General features: G+C 44.7%; 1 protein-coding gene across 8 annotated transcripts in view; it reads left to right on the plus strand.

Annotated features, from left to right (window-relative positions):
• Positions 1–14: 14 nt before the first annotated feature.
• Positions 15–14166, plus strand: part of ATP6V0A1 (ATPase H+ transporting V0 subunit a1) — a 30994-nt gene continuing 16842 nt past the window's right edge. For 5 of the 8 annotated variants that reach the window (XM_074557954.1, XM_074557955.1, XM_074557961.1 and 2 more), the window contains exons 1-12: positions 15–176; positions 358–499; positions 594–672; positions 1600–1697; positions 2205–2333; positions 6567–6670; positions 8350–8476; positions 9683–9765; positions 10377–10470; positions 11755–11967; positions 12551–12701; positions 12891–13030. In XM_074557954.1, the coding sequence (XP_074414055.1) occupies positions 383–499; positions 594–672; positions 1600–1697; positions 2205–2333; positions 6567–6670; positions 8350–8476; positions 9683–9765; positions 10377–10470; positions 11755–11967; positions 12551–12701; positions 12891–13030 (1335 nt within the window). In that variant the 5' untranslated portion in view covers positions 15–176; positions 358–382. The remainder of the gene's footprint in view (positions 177–357; positions 500–593; positions 673–1599; positions 1698–2204; positions 2334–6566; positions 6671–8349; positions 8477–9682; positions 9766–10376; positions 10471–11754; positions 11968–12550; positions 12702–12890; positions 13031–14166) is intronic. The other 3 variants (XM_074557956.1, XM_074557959.1, XM_074557960.1) reach the window with 1 other exon arrangement.

Consider the following 14166-nt stretch of genomic DNA (forward strand, 5'->3'; position numbering starts at 1 on the left):
GGTGACGTCACTACACCGCTCAAGACGTCATACCCGGGATGCACTGTGACGCCTCCTCATCACTTCCGGGGCGGGGCCGCGCGCGGTCGCCAGGAGACGTGCGCGTGACGCGGGGACGGGAGCCCGCTCGGGTCAGGCGGCGGCGGCGGCGATAGCGACAGCGGGAGCGGCGGCAGGTAATGGCGGGGAACGGAATGGAACGGGACGGGGCTGGATATGATGGGAACGGGATGAGATTGGATGGGGTGCGGACACCGCGCCGGGTTCCCGCTGCAGCCGGGCTGTGGCGCGGCGCCGGCGGCGGGAAGGCCTCGCTCCGTCCCCCCCGGCCCGGTTCTCACGGCTCCATCTCCGCAGAGGCCGCGGCGGGAGCGGCGCCGCCATGGGGGAGCTGTTCCGCAGCGAGGAGATGACCCTGGCGCAGCTGTTCCTGCAGTCCGAGGCCGCCTACTGCTGTGTCAGCGAGCTGGGCGAGCTGGGCAAGGTCCAGTTCCGTGATGTGAGTGTCCCCGGGGCGGTGGGAGCACCGGGAGAGCCCCGGGAGCGGGCCCGGTGCGGCGGGCGTTTGCTCAGTGCCGTGTCTCTCCCTGCAGCTGAACCCCGACGTGAACGTGTTCCACCGAAAATTCGTCAATGAGGTCCGGCGGTGCGAGGAGATGGACCGAAAGCTCCGTACGTTCCCGCTGGGGTGGATGTGGCTCTGACTCTGCGGCTTTTGGTTAAAAAAATAAAAATAAATTAAAAAAAAAAAAAAAAACAGTGAAGGCAGGCTGAAGCTGCAGGCAGCGTTTGGAACAGAGCAGAGGGGTGTAAAAAACGCCAATCACTTGTTTTTAAAATTTTAAAAGTTTAATAGTAATAAAATGGTTATAAAAATAGCAATATAATTAGAATAATAAAATTTGGACAGTTTGGATTAGGACAATATGAGACAATAGAAACAAAGAGGTACAGACAGTCCAGGTACCTTTTCTGGGCAAAATAAGCCCAAAAAAGGATCCACATTAACAGAGGATTAACCCTTAAAAGCAACAGCCTGTTGCATATTCATACACCTCATCCATGATGCATAAATTCCATTCAAACACAGGATTCTGTCTGGGCAGTGTCAGCTTCTTCCTCTGAATCCTAAGGTGTCTTCAGGGCTGAGCGAGGTGGGAAGAAATTAATTTCTTCTGATAATGGAACAATAAATTCTCTTTCTCTGAAAGATTTATGTGTCCTGTGGCTCCTATCTCAGTAGGAGTACTTAATTCCTTTCTTTAAAAAAATATCCCACATACATAGTTTCTATTTTAACACGTTATAACCTAAAACTATACTTAACACACTACTTTAAAAAAATTAATACAGCATAACTTTCTGACATAACATATATGAAATTCATTTTAATATTTATAAAAAGCCAATCATAAAATACACATTTTTCACAGGGATGAGGGCATAGGCAGGGCTCCACCTCTGGAAAGATAAGTGGCTAAATCAGACACCTTGGAATAGGAGGTGAAGGAATCAGCTGCTGCTGGGGCCAGGTGCAGTTTGGGAGAAGAGTTTGACACTGAAATATCTGTAATTAACACTTGGAATGCTTCTCTGCAGGGTTTGTGGAGAAGGAGATTAAAAAGGCAAATATTCCAATCATGGACACTGGTGAAAACCCAGAGGTGCCTTTTCCACGTGACATGATTGACCTGGAGGTAATGAATGATGTGATAAGACTTAAACTAGCATTTGATTCTGGATGGAAATGGGGGAAATTGTCTCTGTGGGTTGATGCTTGAAGGATTTAGTTGCAGGGGGGCATTAATTCAGTCTCCAGCTGTCCCTGAAAGCAGTTCTGCCAGCTCACCTTGTCCAAATACAGAACTGAGAGTTCTCAGTAGGAATTTCACCACTGAAATGAGCCAAAAACTCCTGGGACCACAAGGTTTATGGTGGTGGGTCATAAAGTTTATCCCAGTTTTATTGATTTGAAGAAGCTCTATCAATCCAGTCCATAAAAGTCTGGCTGAGTGTGAGCAGTCTGCAGATGTGGCAGATGTGGGTCTGTGCCACAGCAGGCTGCAGATGCACCTGTAAATCCTGTAAAACCTGTAAAATGCAAATTGGGTGGGGATGTGAAGCATCTCACTTGCCTCTGTGTGCTGAACAGCACTTAATTATGGAATTAACTCCTTTTTCTTTCTCCTTTTCACATCTTCCAGGCCAACTTTGAGAAAATTGAAAATGAGCTTAAAGAAATCAACACCAACCAGGAGGCTCTGAAGAGAAACTTCTTGGAGCTGACAGAATTAAAGTTTATTCTGCGTAAAACTCAGCAGTTTTTTGATGAGGTCAGAATACCGGTGGGGTTGCTCACTTGGGGAGCTGGTTCTTCTCATAGAAATTACCATTTTTATTGTCAAATATATTTTAGTTGCTGTTTTGGACAGCAGGGTCATTTTATGCTTTGTTTGAGAAAGCTGCACAAGTTGTTTTGCATCTTTCATGCAGTACACATAGCTACCCATGATTTACCTCCCACAATGCTGATTTGGGCTTGTTCTAGTTAAGCAATGGTTTGTCTAAAAATTGTGTAAAATAGTTAAGGTGTGAGTAGTTTTGAAAGCACATCAACAGTCCCAAAATTTGGTGCTGCAGTGAGCACTGTCCCCAGTGGGTCAGGATTTCTTTGGTGTATGTGCAGAGGAATTAAAATGGAGCTGAATTTCTCTTCAGCCTTTAAAGTGTTATGTGGAGACTCATCAGGGTCACGATACAAAGTCTTCTGAAGTAATAGATAAATAAATTAATTAATTGAGCCTTTGATCAAACCCTGAAGCTTTCAGAGGTCAGTTGTGGAGCAAAGTTGACATTTAAAGTCTTGGACATTTTGTCAAATACCATCTGGGCCAGGAACTGGCAACTCCCACTGTACCTGAGGGCAGCTTCTCCAATGTCATTCATGGCACTGACATAAATCCTGCTTGGGAGAAGACATAACCCTTCCTTGTAAAGCTGAAGCATCTCAAGAGTCTTGGCAGTTCTCTCAGAGAGCTCCTGTGTGTTTTTCAGGACATGTTTTTGCTGAGTAGATGTCCTGTATCCTCTAATCTCAGGATTTGATCAAAGAGTTCTTAACAGAAATGGCTCCTGCTTTTTACAAGGGCTATTGTCAAGTGGAGCTGGACTCCTGCACACTTCAGGCCATTTATCTAACAGTTTGTTTTTTGTTGTTTTGGCACAAGATATTGCCTGTTCAGGCACCAGGGTTGGTCCTGGGCCAGTCACAGTCACTGCTGACACAGATAGTGCTGCTGGTGTGAGGGCTGCTGGGTTGTGGGGTTGATTTTAGTACAAAAACCCCTTTGTCTTCGAGTGTTGGGTGTTCACTTAAAAGTGTCCCTTGGACAAACAGGATTAACCTGATAATCCATTACTTTGCTGTGTTAAAGTAGCACTGCCTATTGTGAAAACCATGTAAAAGCAAGTGCTGAGCACTTCTATATCAAGAATGAGTCCCAAACTGATTTGGGATGGGAAGGACCTTAAAGCTCATCCCCATCTACTAGATCAGGTTGCTCCAAGCCCCATCCATCCTGGCCTTGTTCATTACTGGCCTCTCTGCCCACTGCTCTTCTTCATCTGTGGTGGGATCAAGCTAAATTTAAAGATCAAAATCAGCTTTCTAAACAGTCCATGGCAGATCACCCACAGTCCTACACAAAGCAGCCACAGAAAGCTTAGATATGTCCTGTTTCTCTTAACAGTTTTCTGTACTAATAAGACAAAACACACCAAATAACATGTGCTGCTCTAGATAAAAGCAAACAGAACAGCTCACAGGTGATGTTCAGTAAAATACAAGTGTGGACAGTTTAAACCTGCCTCAGCTTTCTGTGCTGGGGGGAGCCTGAGCAGCCCAGAGCTGCCTCTGCTCACCGTCCCAGAGTGGCCAACTTCCTCCATGCTGCCCTTGCACAGCACTTTCAACACTTGAAGACTACAATAACTTGTAATTAAGACTGTATTATTCATAGTAATGAGTTGCACAAGAAATGGCTGACTCTCCAATTCCTTCATGCCTGGCTTTTGCTCTCCAGACTTTGAACACGGTGGGAGGGAGGGTGGCAAAATGTCCCCTTGTTCTTCCTGTGGCCATTCCAGCCCAAGCAGCCATTTCTTGTTCCAACACACCATGTTGATGATTATGCTCCTTTTCTCAGTCTTCTTGTCTTTGCTTATGAAGAGCCATATGAGCTGGAGAGATTTCTCTGAGAGCTTTGCCCAGAGTGTGAGCGTAAAAGAAGACTGGAAAAGTAACGGTTAATGGCATGCAGTCCCTTCTTCCTCCCTCTGACTCTTCTGCCATCTGCTTTTCTCTGTTTGCTTTGCATCTGTCACTTCTGTCTGGCTCTGGGTTAATAGGTGGTGACATGAATCCTTTTTAGTTCTTGTGAGCCTTGATTTTTGTCCTGTTTGTGACCTGGAAGGGGCTTGAATTGTATGGGTTTGTACTGGGCATCCAGAACTGTCACAGGGCAGGACTGCAATCATCAGTGGAGAAAATGAACCTTTATTGAGATTAAGGTGCTGATCTGGATGCTGATCAGGGGATCAATAAGCTATTTAAAAATGTTTAATAATGAAAGCTCTTGTTTTATGCTCCTTGATTACTGTCATGGAAATGCTTGGGAGATTCTAATCCTGAACAACCTCATATAGTAAAACTACTCCACAATAACATTTCACTCACTGCTGGCAAAAACTCATATCCAAAGCAGATTTCCCAGAATCCTGTTTTCCTGCACTGGAACTGGATAGTTCTTCCATTTCCACATAGTCTCAATTTTTTCCTTCTATTAAATCCCCCAGCAGTGTTTTAGTTAACTATTCTGCTGCAGAGCTGCTGCTGCTGTGCAATTTCCTTCCTAGAATCGTTGTGCTCATCAAATCAGAGTTGTTGAGAAATGAATTTAAGAAACATGGAGTTTGTAAAGCAAATAATCCTTGCAAAAGAATGTTTTCTTTTAGGTAAACAGTCTAATCCACGTTTATTTTAAACTGTTTTGCTTTGTAATTCCACCCCCTCTAAGCAGGACTTGTCCTGAATAAAGGACACAGAGCTCAAATGGGCCAAGCTAATTTTAAACATATATAACAAATTCTCTCTCAGGTGAGGCAAGTCCAAAGGTGTCACATTGTCCTTCCTTTTTCATGAGTCATCTGCTAAAATGTGCTGCACATCACAAAAGATTATCACAAACAGTGTCTTGGTTACAGGAAATACAATACAAGCCTCTAACAATTGTAACTTAATGTTCTTCAACATCCTGAAATCGAGATGTCAAACAATCACTGAGATGTTTGGTCTGTGTGTTTCATTTTCAGGTACCAAACTTTGTTATTTTAGTTGTGTTGTCTATGAACTGAATTTCCATTCAGTTTTTGATGTTGCAACAAGTCTCCTTTAAGTTGAAAGGATCAGGAATTCTGTGTTGCCTTTCCAAGCTGAGTGAAAGGCTCCCCCCCTCATGTAACATCCCAAGCTGCAGCAAGTGTGTGTACAAGCAGTTGGGCTGCTTTTGGTGTCAGCCTTGCAAAAAACTCTCTTGTAAATGGCAAACACTTTGATTTGTAGCAGGTGAAGTGTTGGGGAGATTTTCAGTGACACAACTGTTGCCCAAATACAGAGACTGGGGCTAAGTTACTACACTTGCCACAGGTTTTGCAAGGCTGTGCTCTGTGTGTGTGTGGGTGTGATGTGTCCTTGGGTCAAACTCTGCCTTCCAGTGTGATTTAACAAGTTCCCTCGGTGGCTTTGTGGGAAAGACCTCCTGCATTGCACAGAGGGTAGACTTTGGCCCTCTGGTTGTGCCCAGGAACTGTAATCTTTGGCATTTCATTTTATAAGCTGCAGAGGTAGAACTAAATGTGAGGCGGGGTTGAACAAGTGTGAAGATGGTGCACAAGAGGATATGATTTGAGCATCCTTGACCTGAATTTCTGACACTTACAAGATATATTCCTAAGAATTTTAGCCTGCAAATTGGTTGCAAAGAAGGACAGTGTAAAACTGTCCTGTTTTAGTGCCTTGCTGGCCAAGAGATGAACCATGTTGCCAGCCTGCTCTGAGCAGTGTTTGTGTCTGATGGTGAGCCATAAGGATAAATTAATTTACTATCTGGGGAAACACGTGAGTCAAGTGTGTTTCTCTGGTTTGTGCCATTAAAAATGGTTCTTGGGAACATCACTTGTATTTAAAACTTGAATTATTTTTTGAATTCTGCCTTTCTTCAGACTTACATATCTCCCAACCCCTTTGTTGCAACAATCCTCAAGCCTTTCTTGTATGGAAGCCCTGCTGAGCCATTCCATTTTTCCTCTTGTTTTTCTCCTTCCATGTGTGATTCTTGCTGTCTTTTCTGTCATCTTGTTCTTCTTTTTGCTGTCTTACGTTTGCTCTTCCTTTTCTTTCCTTTCCTATCTTCTTTTCTTTCTTTGTCTCCCACAACTATCTCCTGGCTCCTCATTCCCTGCATGCCACTAACTGGTTTCATTAGATATTAATTGATTTGTGAATTCAGGCTGAATTGCATCATCAGCAGATGGCGGATCCAGACCTGTTGGAGGAATCCTCTTCACTGCTGGAGCCGAGTGAGATGGGAAGAGGTGCCCCGCTGCGACTCGGGTAATTGCAGTTCAGGGTTGCTGGATCAGGGATTATCAGCAATGCTTTGAGCACAGCTGTAGAAACTTTCCACACCAAGCAGATGAAAGCTGATCTAAAACTGGCTGTTGCTCTCTGCTCTTTTCCTGGGGAAAAGGAAATATTCACTTCCCAGTTCATGTTTGTGCTTCACAAGTTTCTCTCCACATTTAACAACCTGTTTCTTTCAAGTTTCTCTCAAACAGTTAACCCAGTTTGTTCTGTGTAAGCCTATCTGTTTGTTTCCTTAGACATTCTGAGATCTCAGAGCTGTGTTGAAAGTTGTAGTTACTGTGGGCACATAATGATCTGAAATAACTGTATAGTTCTACATCCTCTTTATCAGCTGCTTCCAGGCTTCCTTGTACGTGTGGAATACTTTATCTGGACATGGGGCTTGGTCCAGTGAAGTCTGAGTATGAGCCCAGGACATAGTCACTGCCAGCTATGGCTGCTGTAACCCTTGCAGCCAAAGTACCAGGACTGTAGGGGAATGAAAGCTAGAAACTGTATATCTGAATGTATTTGTTTCTCCTATAAGCAGTAATTTATATTTTTTTTAAAGCTTATTTCGTTCTGTTAAAAAACAGAGCCTGTGCTCTGTGCAGTTGTTTTGCTCTGTGTTACCTCTGTGTATTTAGAGGATGTTCCATTTTGCTTAATTCACAGAATTAACAGAATCACTGGGTTGGAAAAGACCTTCAAGACCATGAAGTCCAACCCATTCCCTGACACCACAACTAAATCCTGACACCCAGTGCCACATCCAGACTTTTCTTAAACACATCCAGGGATGGTGACTCCACCACCTCCCCGGGCAGACCATTCCAGTACTTGGTCACTCTTTTTGTAAAAAACTTCTTCCTAATATCCAACCTATATTTCCCTTGTCATAGCTTGAAACTGTGACCTCTTGTTCTGTCAGTGCTGCCTGGAGAAAGAGACCAACCCCCAGATGACTACAACTACCTTCAGGAAGTTGTAGAGAGTTAAAAGGTCACCTCTGTCTCTCCTTTTCTCCAGGCTAAACACCCCCAGCTCCCTCAGCTGTTCCTTGCAGGGTTTGTGTTCCAAGCCCCTCACCAGCCTCGTTGCCCTCTGTTGTATTTGTGTTGCCCCCAGATGAAGGAAGGAATGATGAATCTGACTCCATGTTCTCAAAAGGCTAATTTATTATTTTATGATACTATATTATATTATAGAATGCTGTAAAAAGGATGCTGTAAAAAGGATGCTATAAAAAGGATGCTATAAAAAGGATACTTACAGAAGGCTAACAAGATAATAATGAAAACTTGTGACTTTTTCCAGAGCCCCAACACAGCTTGGCCCTGATTGGCCAATGAGTCAGCAAAATTCACATTAAACCAATGAAACAATCACCTGTGGGTAAACAACCTCCAAACACATTCCACATGAGCACAACACAGGAGAAGCAAATCAGATAATTATTGTTTTCATTTTTCTCTGAGGCTTCTCAGCTTCCCAGGAGAAAAATCCCGGGCAAAGGGATTTTTCAGAAAATACAGATGCAACAGCAAGAACTAACATTAAAACAGGGGTTTTATAGCTTTTGGTGTGGTTCCAGCCCCCAGCTGGCAGCTGTGCTGGCTGTGGGGGGGTTCAGGTGCAGCCCCTCAGGCCGTGCTGTCCCTTTGCAGGTTCGTGGCTGGCGTGATCAACCGCGAGCGCATCCCCACCTTCGAGCGGATGCTGTGGCGCGTGTGCCGCGGGAACGTCTTCCTGCGCCAGGCCGAGATCGAAAACCCCCTGGAGGACCCCGTCACGGTAAGGGGGCTTGTCCTGCTCTGGGGTAAATTTGGGAGAAAACCTCCAAAAGGAGGCCCCTCCAGAAAGAAAACTCACACGGCCCCTCCCTGCAAGCGGCTAGCTCAGTTAGAGCATCAGACTCTTAATTTCAGGGGTGTGGGTTCAAGCCCCACGTTGGGCGCCAAAATTTGTCCTGGGTTAGGGCATGAGACTCTTAATCTCAGGGTCATAGGTTTGAGCCCCACGTTGGGCACCAGAATTTGTCCTGGTTTAGGGCAAATTTAGGAGAAAACCTCCAAAAGGGGGCCGCTCTAGAAAGCAAACCCAAATGGCCCCTCCGTGCAACCAGCTAGCTCAGTTGGAGCATGAGACTCTTAATCTCAGGGTCATAGGTTTGAGCCCCACGTTGGGTGCCAAATTTTGGTGGGGTTTAGGGCAAATTTGGGAGAAAACCCCTCCAAAAGGGAGCCCCTCCAGAAAGCAAACCCACACGGCCCCTCCGTGCAACCAGCTAGCTCAGTTAGAGCATGAGAATCTTAATTTCAGGGTTGTTGGTTTGAGCTCAGTAAGAGCCTGTCTTTCTCATGTGAGGCTGTTGTGTTCCCTTGTCCCCCCAACCACTGGTAGCTGACCTGTGGAATCATCTGTCTGCTAGGACAGACTTTGTTCTTATTGTGCAGAACTTCCTTAAATTGAGGTTACACCTAATGTAATTATTCTTGAAACATTATGTTAAAATTTCCTAAGTAAGGTGGAACAATAACTTGTCAACAAATGCAGGAAAGGGGCCCTGGCTGCCCCCACTGACACAGCTGTGCAAGGAATGTGCCTCTGGTCTCCCTGGGAACCACACTGGTTAAAATCCACTTTTTTTTATCTTCATTCACTCTTTTGGCTTGATTCTTTAGGTGAGCTGACTGCACTAAGTGCTGGTAAAATCTTTGTTATTTTTGGAGATCTTACCAGGTTTTCCTGTTTACTGGATTGTATAGAATCAATAATGGATAACCTGGGGCATTTTGCTTCAGTGAACACAAGCACAGTGCAAGTATTCTGTACTGAGGCTGAGAAAATTGCCCTCCTTGTGACTGTTCAGTGTTAATCAGGAACATTTCTTGACCTTTTGTGCATATCTGAGCTCTGATGGACAGACTCAGTGAGAGGAAAATTAGAATTCTGGTAATTACCCAATGCTAATTTCTACAATTCTCTCCTTTGTTCTAGGGGGATTATGTGCACAAATCTGTATTTATCATCTTCTTCCAAGGTGACCAGCTGAAGAACAGAGTCAAGAAGATCTGTGAAGGGTATGGAAGTCTGTAATTGAGAGCTGGGCAGCTCTCAATTATTTGAAACACACTGCCATCACTTTATTTCAATATTTCTCAACTCCCTGTTTCACAGTGGCTGCAGGAGTAGATATTAAATGTGCCAGAAGTAACTGAAACACATTTTACAGTCACACTTGCCACTCCCCAGCCTGTAATGCTCAAAGTACACCACTGCTGTGCTAGGGAATGCAGGAAACCGAGGCAGTGGTGATTTCTGGGGCAGGCCTGATGGACATCAGTGGGATATTCTCACAGTGGAGACAACAATGACTGCTTCTGTCAGCAATTGCACTGGTGTGGCAGCATCTCCCCTGGGCTGGATGGCTGCCCAGCCTCATGACAGTGCCTGGAGACACTGGCAGCACAGGGAGCTGAGGATTCTCTCCCACTTCTGTTTTCTTTAGCACTCAGCTTCTGCTTTGGCCTAAAGCACTTCTACTTTTCTGTTTTGACTTATTGATGTAGGGATGGAGCTGTGCTTGGCAGTCTCTGCTGATCAGAAACTTCTCTCAAGGTGCCTCTGGCTCACCCCTGAGTGATTGATTTTCTTTCCATCTCTGTCACTGAGGTGCTTCCCTGTCTTGCAGGTTCCGGGCCTCCCTCTACCCATGCCCAGAAACACCTCAGGAGAGGAAGGAAATGGCTTCTGGTGTCAACACCAGAATTGATGATCTTCAGATGGTAAAAGAACTGGGGCCAATGACCTTTCTCTGTTTGTTTTGGTTTTTTTTTTTTTTTTAATGATGTGGTTGAAATTTATATTGAGAAACTTTGGATCCTGTTAGAACAGGAGGATTTTACCCCTGTCATATGACCTTGTTTTCACCTTCAGGTAGCTTGAGACCAGCAGTGCAAGAGAGATGTTTGGGGACTGCTCAGTTGGTTCTGTGTCAGGATTTGGGATGGTGGAGGGCTAAGCAATTTATTATAAACAAATAATTACAGAGAACTCCACACCAGGTAGAAAAGAGGAACTCATATAGGGAGATCCCATAGAGCATGTTGTGTAACTGCCTGCTTCATCTGCAAGTACTTTGAAAACATTTAAACATTTTTCAAGCTGAGATGCAACAATGCTGACATTAATTTAGCTCTTCCTTTTTCTGCCTGTCTTTATATTTTCACATTGTGCTGTCCTGAAGAGCTTCTGCTTTACAGCTAATCTCTTGTGCAGCTGCCTGTGTTGGTAAAATGTAATTAGTACCCAGATCTCGTGGGTGCCACCTCTGACATACCTGGTGATTGCTTCAAAAAAGAAGGGCAGTATATGAAAATGTAGAAAGATTTAAAGGATTTTGAAACAAAAATCGAGAAAAGGTTCAGAAACTATAAGAAAAAAGGGTTGAATATGACCTGCTTATTTGATACAGAAACTGTCTCAAGCAGGGAGTTGTGCAGTGTAGCTCAAAAGATATTTTAAAATAGACAGGAATTCAGAAGCAATGTAACTGTTGTAAGCTGCATGTGCCTTCTGTCCTCACATTCCCTGCAATCTAAGACTTTCCACTCTGGAAATCTGACTTGGCCTGGGTTTCATATGTTCCAGTTGGAAAACACCCTCAGTAGGAAACACTTTCTCCTTTTCCCTTCAGTAAACAACTCTTTCAGAGTGATTAGTGTGTTTTTTCAAGGCAGCACACCCTTTACTTGCAGAGCTCTTCTCTGCTCTTTTAACCTGGGTGGAGGTAAAACTGTTCCCTGTGATCTTGGCACAGTTAATTGTTTGAAACAACCACTGACCTTGGAGCTGGAAGAGGAAAATAATCAGAAAGTGTCGCTGGAAAAAGCTCTTAAGCTTTTCAGCACAGCTAATTACTGTGAGGGCTAATTATTGCATCACAGACTGCAGGCATGGGGTGGGGGAGCAGGCTGGTGGTTCATCCTCTGTGGGAAAGCTTCTCTTGTTGGTGCACCTTGGTCTTTGGCCCATGATTTGGCCTCATCTTTGTCCTGCTTGTCTGAAAGGTGCTGAACCAAACTGAGGATCACCGGCAGAGGGTTTTGCAGGCAGCTGCTAAAAACATCCGCGTGTGGTTCATCAAAGTGAGGAAGATGAAGGCCATTTACCACACCCTGAACCTGTGCAACATCGATGTGACACAGAAGTGCTTGATTGCTGAAGTGTGGTGTCCTGTTGCTGACCTGGATTCCATCCAGTTTGCCCTCAGGAGAGGCACTGTGAGTAAATGCTGTGCCTGTAGCAGCACCTCATGGGTTCACTGTTCATTGCCTTTTCTGGTTTGTGAGCCTCTGAGCACCATCCCTTGGGCTGCTGGAATCACAGAGGACAGCTTATTTAGCATGCAGGAATGATGGCTTAGAGATAAAAGAAGTACCAAATACATTGTGAGAAGCTTAAAGTTCAGGTGAAGGCTGGAATGGTGAGGATTTTACTCTGTGTGAGGCTTAGTTACGCTGGCTGGGCTCTGTGGTCCTGGTGTCTGGATAGAGGAGCTCTCCAGGATGTTGGCAAACTCACCCTCTGCTCAGATAGTCAAGAGAGTTGAGTTTCTTGAAGTTCTTCCACCTGCTTTTTGGTTTTTTGTCTGTCCTACACAATATTCACCTTTACTCCTGCTGCACGAAGTGGAGAGCAGTGGAATCCTGGCAGCCTTCCTGAGCTGCTGCAGTGTCTCAATGTGCAAGCACACTGCAAACACTCAAGTCTGCAGTTTTCCAAATGGGGACAGCTGTGTTGGACTTCATCCTCCAGTGCTCTGAGGGTGGGTTTGCTGATCTTCCCTTTGTTTTTCTCTACCAGGAGCACAGCGGATCCACTGTCCCATCTATTTTAAACAGGATGCAAACCAATCAAACCCCACCCACATACAACAAAACTAACAAGTTTACTTCTGGCTTCCAAAACATTGTTGATGCTTATGGCATTGGGACATATCGGGAAATCAATCCAGGTAAATTCAGATGCAGAAAAATCCAAGATTTCTGTCTCAAATTTTTTAGTTGTGATGTTTATCTGTATTGCCTGTCCTGTTTGGAAATCTCTAATAGAGAATTCTAGTAGACTCATCAGCTTTCAGTAGCAGAGGGGAAGCTGAGGAATTATATTTGCTAAATTGGGGATTTTGTCTTTTCCCTTACAGCACCCTATACCATCATCACCTTCCCATTCCTGTTTGCTGTGATGTTTGGGGATTTTGGCCATGGAATCCTGATGACTCTGATTGCAGTGTGGATGGTGGTGAGGGAGAGCAGGATTCTGTCCCAGAAGAGTGACAATGAGGTAAAGTGGCAGATGGTGCTAAGCTCTGCATTTCAGACAAAGAGCTGCAGCTTGGTTTACTCCCATCCTTTTCCCCTTGAGCTGACAATGCCCATTACTCCTCCTTTGGAATTTTTGAAGCACATGGACAGGCTGGGAAGCCTCAAGAGCACACACACACACCAAGTAGTGTAATTTCATAAAAGTATTGAGTTCCCTTGATTTTTCCTTTTGTATATTTATAAGAAATTATTAATTTCAGTTGTCTGAAGGAAATTAAGTGTAGTAGGTAAGTTGGCATAAACAAATCACCCCAAATTTAGCTGGATCATAATGGGCTTTAACCACTGCAAAACTCCCAGTTCCTGTAGTTTATATCCCATCCCTGGCACTTTTCCTATTTGCTGCTCAAGGTTGGTTTTGCTGGCTGAGGGCTGAAGGAGCTGAACCAGAGTTAAGATACACTGGCAAGGCTGGAGGAGACTGGCAAGGTCTGTGCTCCTGGTTCCAAGCTCATGCTGCCAGCTGGGAGTTGCATCAGGCTGTGCAGTGCAGTTTGTCCTCTCCAGCTGCTCTGGGTCCCCTGTGGAGGTCCATGCTGCCCCTTTATCCTCATTATCTGTGCTGCTCTGCTCCCTCTTGCACCCTTAATCCCTGCCAAGGGGAAACAGAGATTTTGGGCTCTTGGTTCACGTGGGCAATGTTTGTCCCACAACAGACTGATTTCCCTGCTTTGGCTTTAGGAGTGACCTTCACTTGTTGGTTCTCTTTTTTTTCTGCCTCCATCAGGGTTGGGATTGAAGGCACTTGAGACAATAGTTTGTGTTCAGACTTGGGTGTTTATTGTGTCTTATCAGTGCTATCAGTTCTTACCGGTTTCTTACCAGTCTCACAGCAGTGAGTTCTGCAGCTCTTCATTAGCAGGGCACAAAATGGCCAACAATCTCTTGTTACAAGGCCTTTTAAGACTAAACTATCCAATTAAGAAATGACTCCTAGATTATTTTCCCTTTTAACCCAATAACTTATCACTCAAAGTCTGCAATGTGGACTTTTCTGTCCAATTACAAAATACCACCCAAACCCATGGAGAGGAAGGAAGAAGAAGGTAAAGAGGAACAGCCTGCCTCCTCCCTAAAACCTCCATCTTGCTTCAT

The sequence above is a fragment of the Zonotrichia albicollis genome, chromosome 23 (assembly GCF_047830755.1).
Source record: "Zonotrichia albicollis isolate bZonAlb1 chromosome 23, bZonAlb1.hap1, whole genome shotgun sequence".
In the NCBI taxonomy this organism is placed as follows: domain Eukaryota; kingdom Metazoa; phylum Chordata; class Aves; order Passeriformes; family Passerellidae; genus Zonotrichia; species Zonotrichia albicollis.